Source organism: Corvus hawaiiensis, chromosome 26 (assembly GCF_020740725.1).
Source record: "Corvus hawaiiensis isolate bCorHaw1 chromosome 26, bCorHaw1.pri.cur, whole genome shotgun sequence".
Classification (NCBI taxonomy): domain Eukaryota; kingdom Metazoa; phylum Chordata; class Aves; order Passeriformes; family Corvidae; genus Corvus; species Corvus hawaiiensis.
The window spans coordinates 36,832,744-36,847,227 of NC_063238.1; the positions used below are offsets into that span (position 1 = coordinate 36,832,744).

The 14,484-nt window shown below is 35.7% G+C and overlaps 1 protein-coding gene across 10 annotated transcripts in view; it reads left to right on the forward strand.

The window, feature by feature from the left end:
- EFR3A (EFR3 homolog A) overlaps positions 1-14,484 on the forward strand; it is a 76,502-nt gene that overhangs the window by 16,693 nt on the left and 45,325 nt on the right. For 4 of the 10 annotated variants that reach the window (XM_048286520.1, XM_048286518.1, XM_048286519.1 and 1 more), the window contains 3 exons: positions 6,310-6,386; positions 8,198-8,325; positions 9,708-9,858. In XM_048286520.1, the coding sequence (XP_048142477.1) occupies positions 8,219-8,325; positions 9,708-9,858 (258 nt within the window). In that variant the 5' untranslated portion in view covers positions 6,310-6,386; positions 8,198-8,218. Of the gene's footprint in view, positions 1-2,497; positions 2,643-6,309; positions 6,387-8,197; positions 8,326-9,707; positions 9,859-14,484 lie in introns of those variants that run through there. The other 6 variants (XM_048286511.1, XM_048286512.1, XM_048286515.1 and 3 more) reach the window with 5 other exon arrangements.

Sequence of the window (14,484 nt, forward strand, 5' to 3'; positions counted from 1 at the left end):
CAAGAGGATAAGAGGAAACGGCCTCAAGTTGCACCAGGGGAGGTTTAGACTGGATATTAAGAATTAATTAAGAATATCGCAGAAAAGACAGTCAGGCACTGGAATAGGCTGCCCAGGGTGGAGTCACCATCCTGGAAGTGTTCAATATGTGTGGATATGGCACTTCAGGTCATTGTTTAATGTCCAACATCATGTTGGTTCTGGGTTGATGGTTGGATTTGATAATTTCAGAGGTCTTTTCCAATGTTAACGATTCTATGATTCCAGTTCAGAAGAGCTCTTCTTGAAGTCATACCGCACCAGAATTAACTTTAACGTTTTAGCTTACTGTAAGAAATTCTAAGGAGAAAGCTGGTTTTTTGGGTGTTGTTTTCATTTGTTTCAAATAAACTGAGCACCAAAATATTTTTTTAAATAAATGTAAAATTGCCAAACCTAGGTATGGATGGAATTTTCCCTGTTAGGTGTTACTGAGGGTTTGCTGTCATGGGGGTCAGTAGTTCACATCAAGATGAATATTGTGTTCTCAAGATAAAAATTTCATCCCCGTGGTGGACATTTTCTTTGGTGCATTTCGGTGGAGAGAGACTGGAAACCAGCCACTTAGAAGTCAGCTGGCACTTGAGTGAGGGGAGGAGAGGCTCATCTAGGGGATGAGACTTCATCCTGTCTAAGTGATGAGTCCACTGTGCCCTCTGGGAGTGCATTCCAGGGACATTGCAATGGCTGATCAGCGCGGCCTTACAGCAGTTGCTCTTTTTATAGCAGGTTGAAGAATATTTTTAATTATCTCCCTTACATGGCTGGAATAATTTCCTTGTTATAAAATGTCTGATCTCCTTTTCATAGTGGAATGGGAATGCCCTTGAAAGTAATTTTATTTCTGAATTAAATGCATCAACTGATAATAACGGTTCAGAAATAACCAGGTATAGTAAGTGGTTATAGTTGAAGTGTTACTTTATGCACTTTCATCAGGATATTTGAAAGAAATTTATTTTATTTATATTTCTCATCTCAGATACAGAAAAATAAATAAAATGAAAGTTTAATGTATTAAAGTCAAGTAAATTTTTACATAGTTATATTTAAGTACATTGAGCAACCAAATGTAATTTTAATATTGCTCAGTTTCTTGATACTAGCAAAACATATATTTTTCTGTAGATTGAAAATTCTATGTTAATTATACCATTTTTTGATAGAGTAAGATTTTTTTTTTAAAAAAGCTTGGAAGATAGAAAATAAAGTTAGGGATGACCAGATCCAGGCTTGGGACATAACAAAAATACTCAGTGAGTGAACATGAAATCTTGCTTCAGGTTATTAATGCTCTCTAAACAGTTGACAACAATATTAGACAACAGTTCAAAACTTTGGAAGAAATTCCAGTATTAGATAAAACAGATTATTTATTTTCCCTTTTCTTAGGTTTTGATAAAGAAGAAAATAATGTGGGAGTTTTAAACTCGATGGGCAGAACTTAGTGTTTTATGTTTAAACCCACCTTGAAGGTTTTGTTTTTCTGCAATTTTGTATGAGTAAGATATAGCATGAATATTCAGACACACTAATTTGAAATACAGCTTTATTGTAATATGCATTTTTCTAATTTACACCATAGGGTTTTCTGTAGTAAACTATGTGGTGACAGTTTCTGTGCAGCTCATTGTTTTCTCTGAGTTTATTAGCACTAATCTCCTAAGTCTAGAATTGGTATGGAATTTTTATGTAGTGGAAATTATTAGCTGTGTTTTTATTAAAAACAGTAGTTATAATTTCCAGGGTTTATAAAAATGTCTGTATGAAAATCCTGTATTTGAGTTGCCCAAGTGGATGTAATATAGGAAGTGAAACAATAAAATGCTGAGAATCAATGGGAAGCCAGAAAGTGACTTCAGAATTGCTTAACTCAAAATTTATTTTCTACCTCATGTGTCATAATCATGTTAATGATTTAAATTCTGTAATCCTTGCTTCCTAAACTCAGAAGTATTATTAGATATAATGTTAATTTCTTTATTTTTAGACTCTTTCTTTGTTCTTAGGTGTAAACCTTCCTGTTTAAAAGTCTTTTTGGTCAGTAGTCTGCCTTAAATACATTTCTCTCTGTCCATTCTCCAGGAAGACCAAGTGAGTAGGTTTTGCTAAAATATTTATCACTCTGCAGTGATATGTGGCAGCTGACTGAAGGTAGTTTTTCCTGAAACTATTTCGGTTTTTTGCTTCTAGTCAGAGAAATAATGAACTGTGTGTTCTGGGCAAGTTGAAGCAATGAAACTAACTGTGCAGTTTCATTCGAGGAGCTGTGAATCACACATTGACAATGTATCTTTTATCCTGTTCTCTTTTCTTATGCCTGGCCTTGTTAACAGAATTTGATACTTAAGTTTTTCACGTGTTTGGTGGCTTTATGCAGATGTCACTGAGCTGATCAGATAAGCTTACAGTGTTGCTGAGCCCTCATGGGAAGTAACCACAGCTATGCGAGTGTGAGAGAGCAAATTTCTGGGAAAGGAGACAGTTCTCCGAGAGTGAATTCATATCCAGCATGAGGCAGTATGTGCAAGTTCCAACTGTTGAGAAAGAAAAAGCCTATGATTATAATTCTGCTTTTGAGCCGAGACCATGTATGTGCTTGGGTAGGTGAACTTGCCATTTTCTGATAGCGGGGACTGTATCTTACTGCTGTTGTTGTGTAGAATAAATACAGTAAAAAGAAATACCCGTGCAGCTGGTAAATGTGTACAGTTTTAACGTGTAAAATGCAGATTATAGGACTCCTTTAGCAGAAGAGAATATGCATGTTTGAACTTGATAAAAATCCTACTATTGGAGAAGCAAACAAGTATTTTTTAAACCTTTTACATTAACTATCATGTTACAGTGTGGAATTCTCTGTAGAGATTGCTTTAACCTTTATATTTACTTGTATAAAGTGATGTAAAGATGTTTGCAAGGGGGAGGCCGTTAAAATGCGAATTTTGCCTGACACTAAAAAGGAATTGTCATAGGATTTTTCGTTGATAAACCTGCATAAAATGGAACAGGTTCTTTTTACCTGACTCTGTTCTACAGACCTACAAAAGAGTTTATTTATGTGGAACGAATATGTTTATTTGTATAAATTTTTATCTATGTTAAATTGGTATCCAAGAAGTAGGGAATCCGTTTTCAGTTACTCACCTTCAATCCATCTTTTACAAGATTTATCATTTTGGTCTGTGTACTAAAATGTTCCGAAATTTTTATGGGTTATTTTTGTTGTAAGTTGTTGACTTGATTTTTGTGGGATTTTTTGTTCTCTTTTTTTTTATATTCATACATTCTTTAAACCTGTTCCTATGATTTTATTAATCTTTTATTGTTATATCAAAATGGTATAGCTGAGCAATGATTAGTAGTTTTTCCACAAAATCTGTGTCATGACTGTTAATTGTTTTGATTTTTGCTTTTGGTTGTCATTTTTTTCTGTGTTGTTTGGAGTGCCTGTCAGTTTTATTTCTGATAGTGTTCTGCTTGGAGGCTGAAAGCTTTGACAGATTAAATCTCACTTTCTGATACTTGAATGTTCTGTTTAATGTAGAAAGTTCTTTTGATGGTATTAAAGTCATATTAATTTTAGGTTTGTACTTCAATTATAGAGAATTTTTGACAAGTTTGTGGTTTTTTTCCATGTAAACAGTTCTATAATTAAATACATAGCAATGTAAAGATACTACTGAAAATCCAAGATGAGGAGAAAATTTCAAATCTTATGGATACTTACTGTTAGGCCTTTCTTTGGTGTCAAAATTCACTATGTGCCATAAATTTGAAAGGCAGTATTTCAACAATATTATGTTTCCATTACAGTCTGGTAAGGCTGCCAGAATGAGTTGGTACTGTTATCTGATCTTTTTTATCCATCTCAAAGGAGTAACTGTATCCAGATTTTATGTTAAATTTATGTAATTAACACGGGTTTAAAACACCATTTTAAGATTTAAATTGCAGTTCTTTGCGAAGACTTTCTTCTTCTGTCACTTAAAGGAGAAAGTAATTCTAAAGTATTTTTAATTGCCTATTTTGCAATATTTTAGAATATTTCCTGCTCATTATATTTTAGATAGTTGCATCAAAATATTTTGCTACAGTTATTGTTAGAATATTTTTCTATATTTAGTAGTAATCAAACATACTGTATACTGTGGACCAAAGTTAATGGTCAACCATAAGGTAGAAAACAAGTAGGAAGACCTAGTAAAAAGAGTGCTGAGCCAAGTGCAGAGTTGGATACCCAACTCAAGAAATATTTCGCAATATTATGTCTTTCTTGGGGGATTTTGATGATCTTACTTGAATTTCGCAATGCAGAATGATATACTAGACACTAATACAGCATTCCTTTCTTATTATGATTTGACTTGTAAAATGTTGCACAGCACTGCTCTCAATAGAATATTTTTGTAGAACTGTTTAAATTACTTCTGTTTTAAGTCAAGTAAGATTTTAACCTCTTTTCATACCTGCATTTTCCAGTGACATATTAAAGAACTCTGATTTTATCTACTTCATACCTGCAGCTTTTATGTAAATGTAGATTTTTACTTTTGTTAGACCTCTGTGAGTAAGACATCAGGAGTGGTATGAAGAACTTGACAGCAGTAACAAAGTAGTGTTTAACAAAAAAATTCTCATCATTCCAATTGTTTATTCCTTGAGTGTTTTTTGTTTTCATAATTATGTATTGAAATCATAAGTCAGTGTTGATGTTACTGGTGATACAGAACTCTCTAATTCATGAGTTGGGGAGAATTCAAGACCATTGGGGAGAACTTGGAGTCAATGCACAGTTTTAAAATCATAGGTTTGTCTTCGATAATTGTTTTTGATTAAATAAATTGCAAGAATTAAGTTGTCAAAGTATGAGCAGAATACAGTTTGCGTCAAAAAGACAAATAGTATCAGAAAACAGGTGTATTAGAGGGAAAATGTCTACTCCTGTAGTCTTGTGATAAAAACTAACTACAGTAGGTGAAATCTTTGTCATGAGTCTTCCAGATGTTCTGATAAATATGGTTAAAACCGCTAAGTTTACTTATACATCTTAAGTAAAGAAATAGAAGTCATAATGCTTTTGCAGATAAATTGTAATCATCAAAAGTTTATGCCAAGATACCTTTATTGTTTTGCATTTTTTACTGTTTTCAGCAGTGTTGTACAATTTTTTTGAGTATGTAAATGGATACCTTTAATAAGGTAAGGTATTTAGCTTTTGTAAGGTATTCAGCTACTCTGAATCTTTCAGGTGTTGAGACTTGAAAGACATGATCTGCATGTATGCTTGATACATTATTATTGAGTGTATTATTGTTTACTCAGTGGCTCTTGTGCATTAGAGCTGCTTTGGTGTTGATCTGAGGCCTGACCAGTGAGTTACTCTGATGCCCACTGAAATATTTAAAACTTGATTTGTAAAGAAAATTTTTTAAAAAGGGAGTTAAGTCTACCCCGGTAAACAGTTGGACAGATACTTAGAAGCTTTTGTTTGATTGTTTGTTTGTTTGGTGTTGGTTTTTTTGTTTTGTTTTTTTGTTGTTGTTGTTTTTCTGAGTTTTAACCTAACTCCAAAGTTCTAGTAGTTCTAAGTGCTAGAAAAAAGACCAAACAATGCTTTGCAGGTTGGTTACCTTTTTAGAGCAGGCAGTGTGACTTCTAAAATTAATAAAATTGAACTTACATTCATTTGTTCTGATTACATGGATTAGTAGTAGAGCGGGAATGAGATCAAAAAAATTCATTTCTTTGCTTCAAGTGACTGTCATTTCACTGATGCCCAGTAAAAGGAAGGATAAGGGATAAGGAAGGCAGAGCTTGTTTTGTATATTATGGTTTATATTGGTTTATATGGGTGCCTTTAAAACAGATTTCATTTTTGTTTTCTTTTTTTAGACTAATGAACATAATGCACATTGAGATGTTTTGAAACAGTCATTTAGAATGAAGATAAACCCACAAATGAAGTAGCTTTGGTTTTAATATGACTAAATTTTAAAATGCCTTGACTTTTCTGCATTTTTTTAAGTATGAATGACAGGTGCGTTTCTAGTACCCGAGATGCTTGCATATTTTCTCATGTATTGTAGTGTGATAGTCGTTTTGCTTCTTTGACTTACTTGTACTTACTTTCAATTCCCTTGATTTTGCTTTATTGCTGATAGCAAGCTGAATTCAGTGTTATCTTCTTCCTCCATGGTTGTCAGCTTGTCCCTTCAAATGAGTCCCTAGAACTGCATCCTAAATGCTGTTGGGTAAATCTCTCTGCAGGAGTTTGCTGCTGCTGTGCTGCGCTGCGACCTCGCTACAAGCGTCTGGTAGACAACATATTTCCTGAAGATCCAAAAGTGAGTCATGACTTTAAAATTTTAAGGGATTGGTGTTTGAAAATTTGTGCTTATAGCTAGTGCTTTAGCAACTTCTAAAAATTTTCTTTTTTCTTTTCTCTTTTAACATCTTACCATAAATTCTGCTTTAGCACATAATAGTTTCAAGAGAGGTTAGTAGATTAATTTATCTAGAGAGGGACCAATATAGATCATCTGGTCTTATTCCATTTCCAAAACAGGGCTGCACACTGAAGAATAAAATTAGTATGTTTTGCTCAGAGAAACAGATTTAATTAAACAAGGTATTCTGCTGCAGAGGTAGCACTTAACTTCATCACTTTTTAAAACCACAAACCCCTGCTTTCTTGTGGTTGCAGGTGTGAACATTCTCTGATTTTCTTCAGGATTTTAATTTTTTAACTCTTGATTTACTGACTCTGAACATTCCTATAGTTCTGATAGACTCTTGTGTCCCAAAAAGGTTTTTCTGATGTTTTTTTAAAATTTCTCCAGGTACCTACCTACAATTTTATTTCTTCATTTCACTGTAACAGTCTTGGAGCTATATTAATGCCTAACTGTTACTCTCTGTAAATAACTTCTCTGTACTGTTTAGTAATGCCTATGTCTACAGATAATCATTTGACAGTTCAGACTGATCAAGAGCTTATGTTTCTGCTGCTCTGTTTTTTTAAGTGTGATACCAAATTTTTGTATCTTTTGTTACATTAGAATTAAGCAGAACAGTCAGTGTTTGCATAATATTTGGCTTATATGTTAAAGTATGTGGGCTTTTCTTTTAAATTGTGTTGTTATTGACTGCCAGTGATTATGTAAGTGCATGTTACTGGCTTTAAAGGAAATGTTTTTCTGTGTATACCGTGTATTGGATGCATGTAATAGTATGGTTTTGTAGGTTTATTTGTTCTAATGTAGTTTTTGATAACAGGTGTAGAAACACCTGGAATTGCTACGATTGTAGTGTTCTAGTTTAAGCTAAACTCAGTAGCTCTGAGGTGGCACTTTTGAGTCTCTGCTTTGGTTATTATTCATTGGCTCAGTGCAGGACGCAGGCCAGTCCACGATGTTTCCCTTGAGTTGCAGACCTTCTCTAAAGTATGAGAAGATTTGCCTGGTAAAATCCATTAATAAATAATGAGTGTTTTAAAAGCTTCTAAGTAATTTATTTGAAAAATAAATGTTCTTATGAACTTCCAGAAAAAAAAAAAAAAGATAAAAATACAAAAAGCCTTATCCTGCTTACCTAATAGTTATGATTATAACCTCATCTGAGCAGATCCATGTTACAGTTAATGTTGGAACTGATATGTTAATCTTTGATCTTGTTCTGCCAATTAGCCTTCAGGTGCCGGGGGTCAGCCTTGTTCAAGATCTCACACTGAAGGAATAAAATATTTAAACTACAATATAAAATATCTAAACTACAATCTTGTTTGTATAGTTTATCCAAATTATTCATCAAATATACTTTGAGGCGGGTCTGGGAACAGAAAAAAATTACACTGTGCTTGTAGGAAAGAAGTGTGTCTTAGAACTGGTCACATATCTCACTTCCCTCACAAAAAAATGGTGGAGCAAGCTAGTTGCTTCACTTCCTTTAAAAATATTTCAGTTGTTTAATGTTGCTGGTTTTTACAGCTAAGCTAATGGCAGTTTTGCTCAGAAGTTTGGGGTTTTTTTCCAGCAGCTTATTTCCATTGGTAAGGCTCTGATCTTTGAATGTTAGCTAGAAAAAAAGAAAGAACACTTGGAAAGCTTTATATTTCCTATGAACTCTTTAATTTTCTATTTTGTATTTCTGTTTTTAGGATGGCCTTGTTAAAGCTGACATGGAAAAGCTGACTTTCTATGCAGTTTCTGCACCAGAGAAGCTAGATCGAATTGGGGCTTACCTGGCAGAGAGACTGAGCAGGGATGTGGTCAGACATCGCTATGGGTAAGGAGAGAAGTCACAGCATTAAAAATAGATGCTAACAAGTCATGGAATTTCATCATGTTTGTTCTGATCGAGTCTGGAAGGCAAGACAGCCCCTTTGTGGTCAGTTACCTTTGTCTGGCTGCCAGGTGCCCGTCCAGATGCTCTCACTCCTCCTGCTCAGCCAGATGGAGAAATGGAAAGCTCGTGGGTTGAGGTAAGGACAGGGAGATCACTCAGTTCCATCATGGGGAAAAAGAGACTTAACTTGGGGAGGATTGATTTAATTATTGCCAGTTAAAGACAGAGTAGGATAGTGAGAAATGAAAGGAAAGCTTAAAAACATCTTTCCTCCAGCCCTCTTTCTTCCCAGGCTCAGCTTCCCTTCCAAGTCCTTTACCTCCACCTCCACCAAGCAGTGCAGATTAGGAATGGGGACTGTGGTCAGCTTGTACCATCTTGTGTCTCCTGCTTCTTCTTCCTCACACTCTTACCCTGCTCTGGCCTTGGGTCTGTCCTTGTAGACAGTCCTTCAAGAACTGCTCTAGCATGGCTTTTTTCCTCAGGGTGCAGTCCTTTAGGAACAGGCTGCTCCAGCATAGGTCCCCCATGGGATTGCAGATCCTGCCAGAAAAGCTCCTGCATGGGCTCCTCTCCATGGGTCCTGCCAGGAGCCTGTATCCAGCAGGACTTTTCCATAGGCAGCAGCTTCCTTCAGGGTACATCCATCTGCTCCAGCAGGGGGTCCTCCATGGTGTGCACTATGGATATCTGCTTACCTGTGGGCACTTCCAGTGTCCCTGAGGGGCTCAGGTTTGGGAACCGGTGGGTTGGTCTTGGAGCTGACTGGAGCTGGCTGCGTCTGTCGTGGGGGCAGCTCCTGGTTTCTCATGGCAACCACCCCTGCAGCCCCTTGCTGCTAAAACCTGGCTATGTAAGCCTAATACACCCTTGAATGTCAGTCAGGATATAGGGAAGCAGGGGTATCTTTCTTTTGAGCCCTTTTGGCTGATTCAAATATTTAAGTGAGAAATTCTGAATCTAAGAAGTGGGGAATTGGCAAAGAAAAGCAACATCCATCACAGACCATCATTTTTTGGCCTTCATGACATCAGAAGCTGTTTTTACAACTTCATAGAAAGGGTGGGTAAATGGCCAACACTCAATTCCGTACTTCCCTCCCTCCTACATCACCAACCCCCCGAAAAAAAAAAAAGAAAGAAAGAAAAAAAGAGAGGAAATATGGATACAGGAAATAGCCCTAAGTGTCATTTTTAAACAATGGTAAATATGTGCCTTCCATTCTTTCTTTTCTTTTTTTGTGGTAAGATCCTAAATTGAACTAATTGAGTTAATGATAAATGTAATACATCTTTATGTGAGTCTCTCTAATTAATTTTCAGTTATGTTTTAATTGCCATGGAGGCACTGGACCAACTTCTAATGGCTTGCCATTCTCAAAGCATAAAACCATTTGTGGAAAGTTTCCTTCATATGGTGGCCAAGCTTCTGGAATCAGGCGAACCAAAGCTGCAAGTCCTTGGGACTAATTCTGTGAGTAAGCTCAGATGCTGAATCAAATCAGAGTAAATCTTTGCTTGGGAAAGTAGTTTAAGAAGTCTTAAAGGATCTGCCAGTTGACATGAATTGAAAGATGCTGTCTGTAGCAGAGTATATCCTTTGGGCCTAAAAACAGAACAGATACCAGCTGGAGGCAGATAAACTGTTTCCCTTCAGTGTCCCAAATTCTTTTGATGTCTGGGCTCATTCCCTCCAAAAATAACTCCTGAAAGGAACAGAAAAGATGTGTGAGTTCATATTTTAAGTCTTTAAGCAGCCTTCCTGGAGCCAGTGTATAGGTAAGACAGAGTTTTGTTTTCTGGCAACTTAAGCTATGTGGAAAGAGTCTTGTTAGCTGAAAAGTAGCTTTGACTGTTGCAATCTCACCATTTTATCAGCTTAAATATTTCAGGATTCAGATCCAGGCTTGAAGGGTGTAACTAAAAGTGTCAAAATAAAGATCTAGTGATCTAGTTTTCCAGTTAGAGTGATGGGTACAATCAGGGTTATAGCTCTGTCATATTTCCCTGCTAACCATTGTATTTTCCAGCTGGTAACATTGGAATCTCATAAATCCCAGGACTGTGATGTAGACTGTTTTCACTTAGAGTGACTGCTTTTACATGAGTATAGAGTAGTGCTTGCATTTCATGTAAATTATTGCCATTCTTAACAGTGGGGGAATCAGTAAAACTGTTGGGCTTTTGGGCTGGGTTCCCAGCTGATGAAATTAGGTGGAGTTGGAGTTGCAGAGGTGTACAGGAGGGTGTAGTAAAGTGATGCTACCCCAGAGCAGAATTTCTTGTTGTGATGGAATAAAGAGAGTTTTGCTGTAATGTAGGGTAGAAGTGTCCCCTCATTCCCCCACTAGCAGGGCAGCTTTACTGAGGATAATGAGATCTATATCTCATTATACATATAAAATTTTACTTATTTATTTAAATACTTTTGAGCCAGGCTACCCTGCTTCTTTGATTTGTTTGTATAATAATGCCTGGGCAAGTCCCCTTAGGGAAGTGGTGTTGGAATTTGTTTCCTGGGCTGCCGACTGGCAAGGTGTACATCACTTTCCAGTGGTTTAAAATCCTTGGTGGCAAACAGTTACTGCCAATCTCCACTCTGATGTACAAGGCATGTGTCACTTCAAAATGCATGTTACTGAACAGAACTCCACCTTGGGGTAATCTGTTTGATATTCCTGTCAGTTCCTAAGTCTTTTGTGAGTAAAGGAGATTATTGGACTTCCTGAATTAGGAGATAGTTTGTGTTTGTCTTCTATAAAACTCAGGGAAAAAAAAAAGTTTCCCTAAATAAGAGGTGAAATTCTGTGAGGAGAATTTTTATGGCTCTTCAACAGTATTCCAAAACCTTATTTTAACCTAACTGCTAATTTCCCTAGGTGCCTTCTAGAGTTAATGAGGACAAAGGATACAAGTCTATTTGTACTGGCTTCAGAGGAACAAAGGGTAACAGCTTGTCTGTTACCAAGGGCACTGCCCTACTGTGTTCTTAAATAAATTTTGTTAGTTAGATTAACAAAGAAAGTTTATTGCCATATTCAGCCTTTTTTCTCTCCTCCAAAAGGAAATAAACAAGCAAACAAAAAACCAAGAGGAGATGGTATGGTGACTGAATAATGCTTCATGTGCTTTAGATATTCTGCTGTACCACTTTGGAGTGCAAACTGGTATTGTCTAGAAGAGAAGACTGGACTGTATACGAAGTAAATGTCTTTAAACTGGTGAAAAGGCAGCCTTTGGAAAATTTTCGCATAGTATTTTTAGGAAACTCAGTTTAAGGCCCTACAAATTTATAGTCTGCTTACATTTAAAATATATGGGGTATGATTGTGGTTCTAAATAGATTTTGATTATTTTCTACCCAAAGCTTCAGTGAGATAGAAAGACAGTGATGTCTTTGAAGTAAAATTCAAGCCTCTTTACTTGAACTGTAGGGTTATTTCAACCTTACAGATTTTGCTTTGGCTTTGGGACTCTTGTGATTGCTTAAAAGTCGGGGTTTCAAATGAAGCAAATCTCTGTACTGAACATCTTTAAGTAATTTAAAGGCTTGAAAAGATTCGGAAACTCCCACTGTCTTCTGAGCATGTTTTGCTGACTTCCAAATATTTGGTTTTGGGTGCAGTACTTGCTCTACTTGGTGCTCTATATTTTAAGAAAAAAATTAAACTTTCACTTAGCTGTTTGTCATCTTAAATTCATTTTGGACTTCAAACTCCATTTAATTTATAATAGTAGTTGATTTATTTTTGAAAAGCAAACTTGAAGATGACTATTTTAGATAAATAATTGTTTGGGTTTTATTTATGTACTTTTAAGCCTGATCTTGAGGTTACATATAAGTTATTCCTGTGATCTTTATATGTTGAATTTATAAGTTATGTTAGCTTATTTCCTATAGCAGCAGTGATTTTTTTTTTTTAATAGCATAATTGTAAGTCTATTTATGTAAGGCAGATTCTTAAAAACAGGTAAAATTCAATAGTGAATATATTGAATAGGTGTTGGGGTTTTTTTTTTATGTAGACCAAATTTCAGGTTGATAAGTCTGTCAGGTTCAAAATGGCTTTTTCTAGCATGAAAGAAATTTTTATGGACCATGTGCTAAGATAGCATATGCTAGTGAGGAAACTGAAAAAATGTGGTGGGAAAAAGTGGTATCTTCTCGGCTTATGTGTTATAGGATCTGAAGGCTGATTGCAAAAAGCTTTTCCTTAGAAATTTATGACAATACTTTATTTCTCTCTCAAATTTTCTTGCAGAATTTCAGTAACTGAGTATCATGTAAAACATCTCCATTGCTCATGTACAAATAATTAAATGTATTGCTTAGGTCTAGTGTTTATTACTAGGATAGAAGTGACAAGCTTTAAAATCTTTGACCATGTGGTCAAAATTTTTTGGAATAAGAGATCCAATTTATATCCATTATCTATATCAAATTTATGTATATTTCTAAAGAAAATTTCTTTAGTCAGCAGCTGATCAAGAACAACTGGATACATAGTTTAGTAAAACTTTCATCTTAATCCATATTTAAAAGACTCAGTTAAATACAAAACATTTTAACCTAATTTGGAATGCTGATGGGGTGAGTTTTTTGTATTTTGCCAGTGAGATATTGGGGTTTCATGTGAAAAATAGCTAATATGTGGAACCCAGTGTCACCACATTCTAGCACAAATGCTTCTTCAGTTGATAGGGTGCTTCCTTTTATAAAGGCAGTTTCTTTGTAGGAGCAGGGAAATAATGATTCCATCAGTGACAGTGTTGAGCTTCCTGTGCACGAGGAGGTGGCTGTTATTGCTGGTTGTCATAATTTGTTATTTAAATGAAGATAAGCTATATCCCAAGTGGAAAAATTATCAACCAGTGCCTGAGACGAGACTTTCATATTTGTTAGTGTTGGCTTATAAAAGCAGTTGGTTTGGGCAGAATTGAAGTGCATAGGTATGTAAAAATAGTATAAAATTTCAACACTTTAAAATTAAGCAATGTCACAATTAATATTCCCAGTAGGGTACTGTTTGCCTTTTCTGCAGCATGCTAATCTGGAAGTATGCAGTGGAAATTTACCCTTAATGCAAGATGCTTCTTTCATTCCATGTACCAATACAGAATTATATGCTGGTAGTGATTTAATACAGAATGGAACAATTCCATCTCTAGGATGCCTGCTCTGTCTTTTTAATAGGAGTTAAAGCTCAGGGAGACAGATTAACACACAGTGCTCTTTCTCATCATGTGGGTTATTAAATTATCTTAGAAATTGTGTGTCTGCATCTGCTAGAATTTGAGTGAGTCCTTTAGGGTCACTCAAAGTTAAGTGTTGCTTCCCCCACTCGTACTTCTGCTCTCTGGTTTTGGAGATCCATGGCCACACTATCATGGCCCTGTAAGCCAACATTCCATTGTGGATTTTGTTACGTAACTGTACATGTGGTGATCAGGAGAATTTTCATCCAAGGGGCACAAAGTAAAATAGAATGTGAAATTATCCATCCTATTCCGATAAAACTGAAAGTGTCAGGTGACCCTAGGTATTAATAAAGAAACTAAATCACCAATTTTCATTGCTGAAAACCTTATATTGAGGTTATTTGTTGTGATCATTTTAATACTATATTTGTAAAGTTAATGTATTCAGTGTTTGAAGCTTTTCTCTTTTGGAAGGTTGAAATGCTTGTCCTTCTGGCATTTGTTTGTTGAAGTGCATACATAGCATTCACACTTCTCATTAAGGCTGTAGTGTGTGGTTTGTAAGAGTCTTATGTTTATAAGAGATCATGACTTCCCATGTGACAGTTTCATAATAATGAAATACAGTACCTTGTCCTCTAAAAGGTGGTAACTGCCAGTGTCAGCACCCTCTTTCCCTGTTTGAAACAAGAGAAAATATTACAGGCTGTAGAAGACAGATTGGGGAGCTCAGATATGAAAAAAATACTGCTCAGGTCGAGCCTACTAGCCTACTGTTCTTACAGGGAGATACTTTAAGTAACATAACTCAAATATGATGCATGGTGATTGTTCTTGAAAAAAACTGACCAGGGACCATTAAAAGTTACGATTTTTCTCCTAATGTACTTGCTACATGACA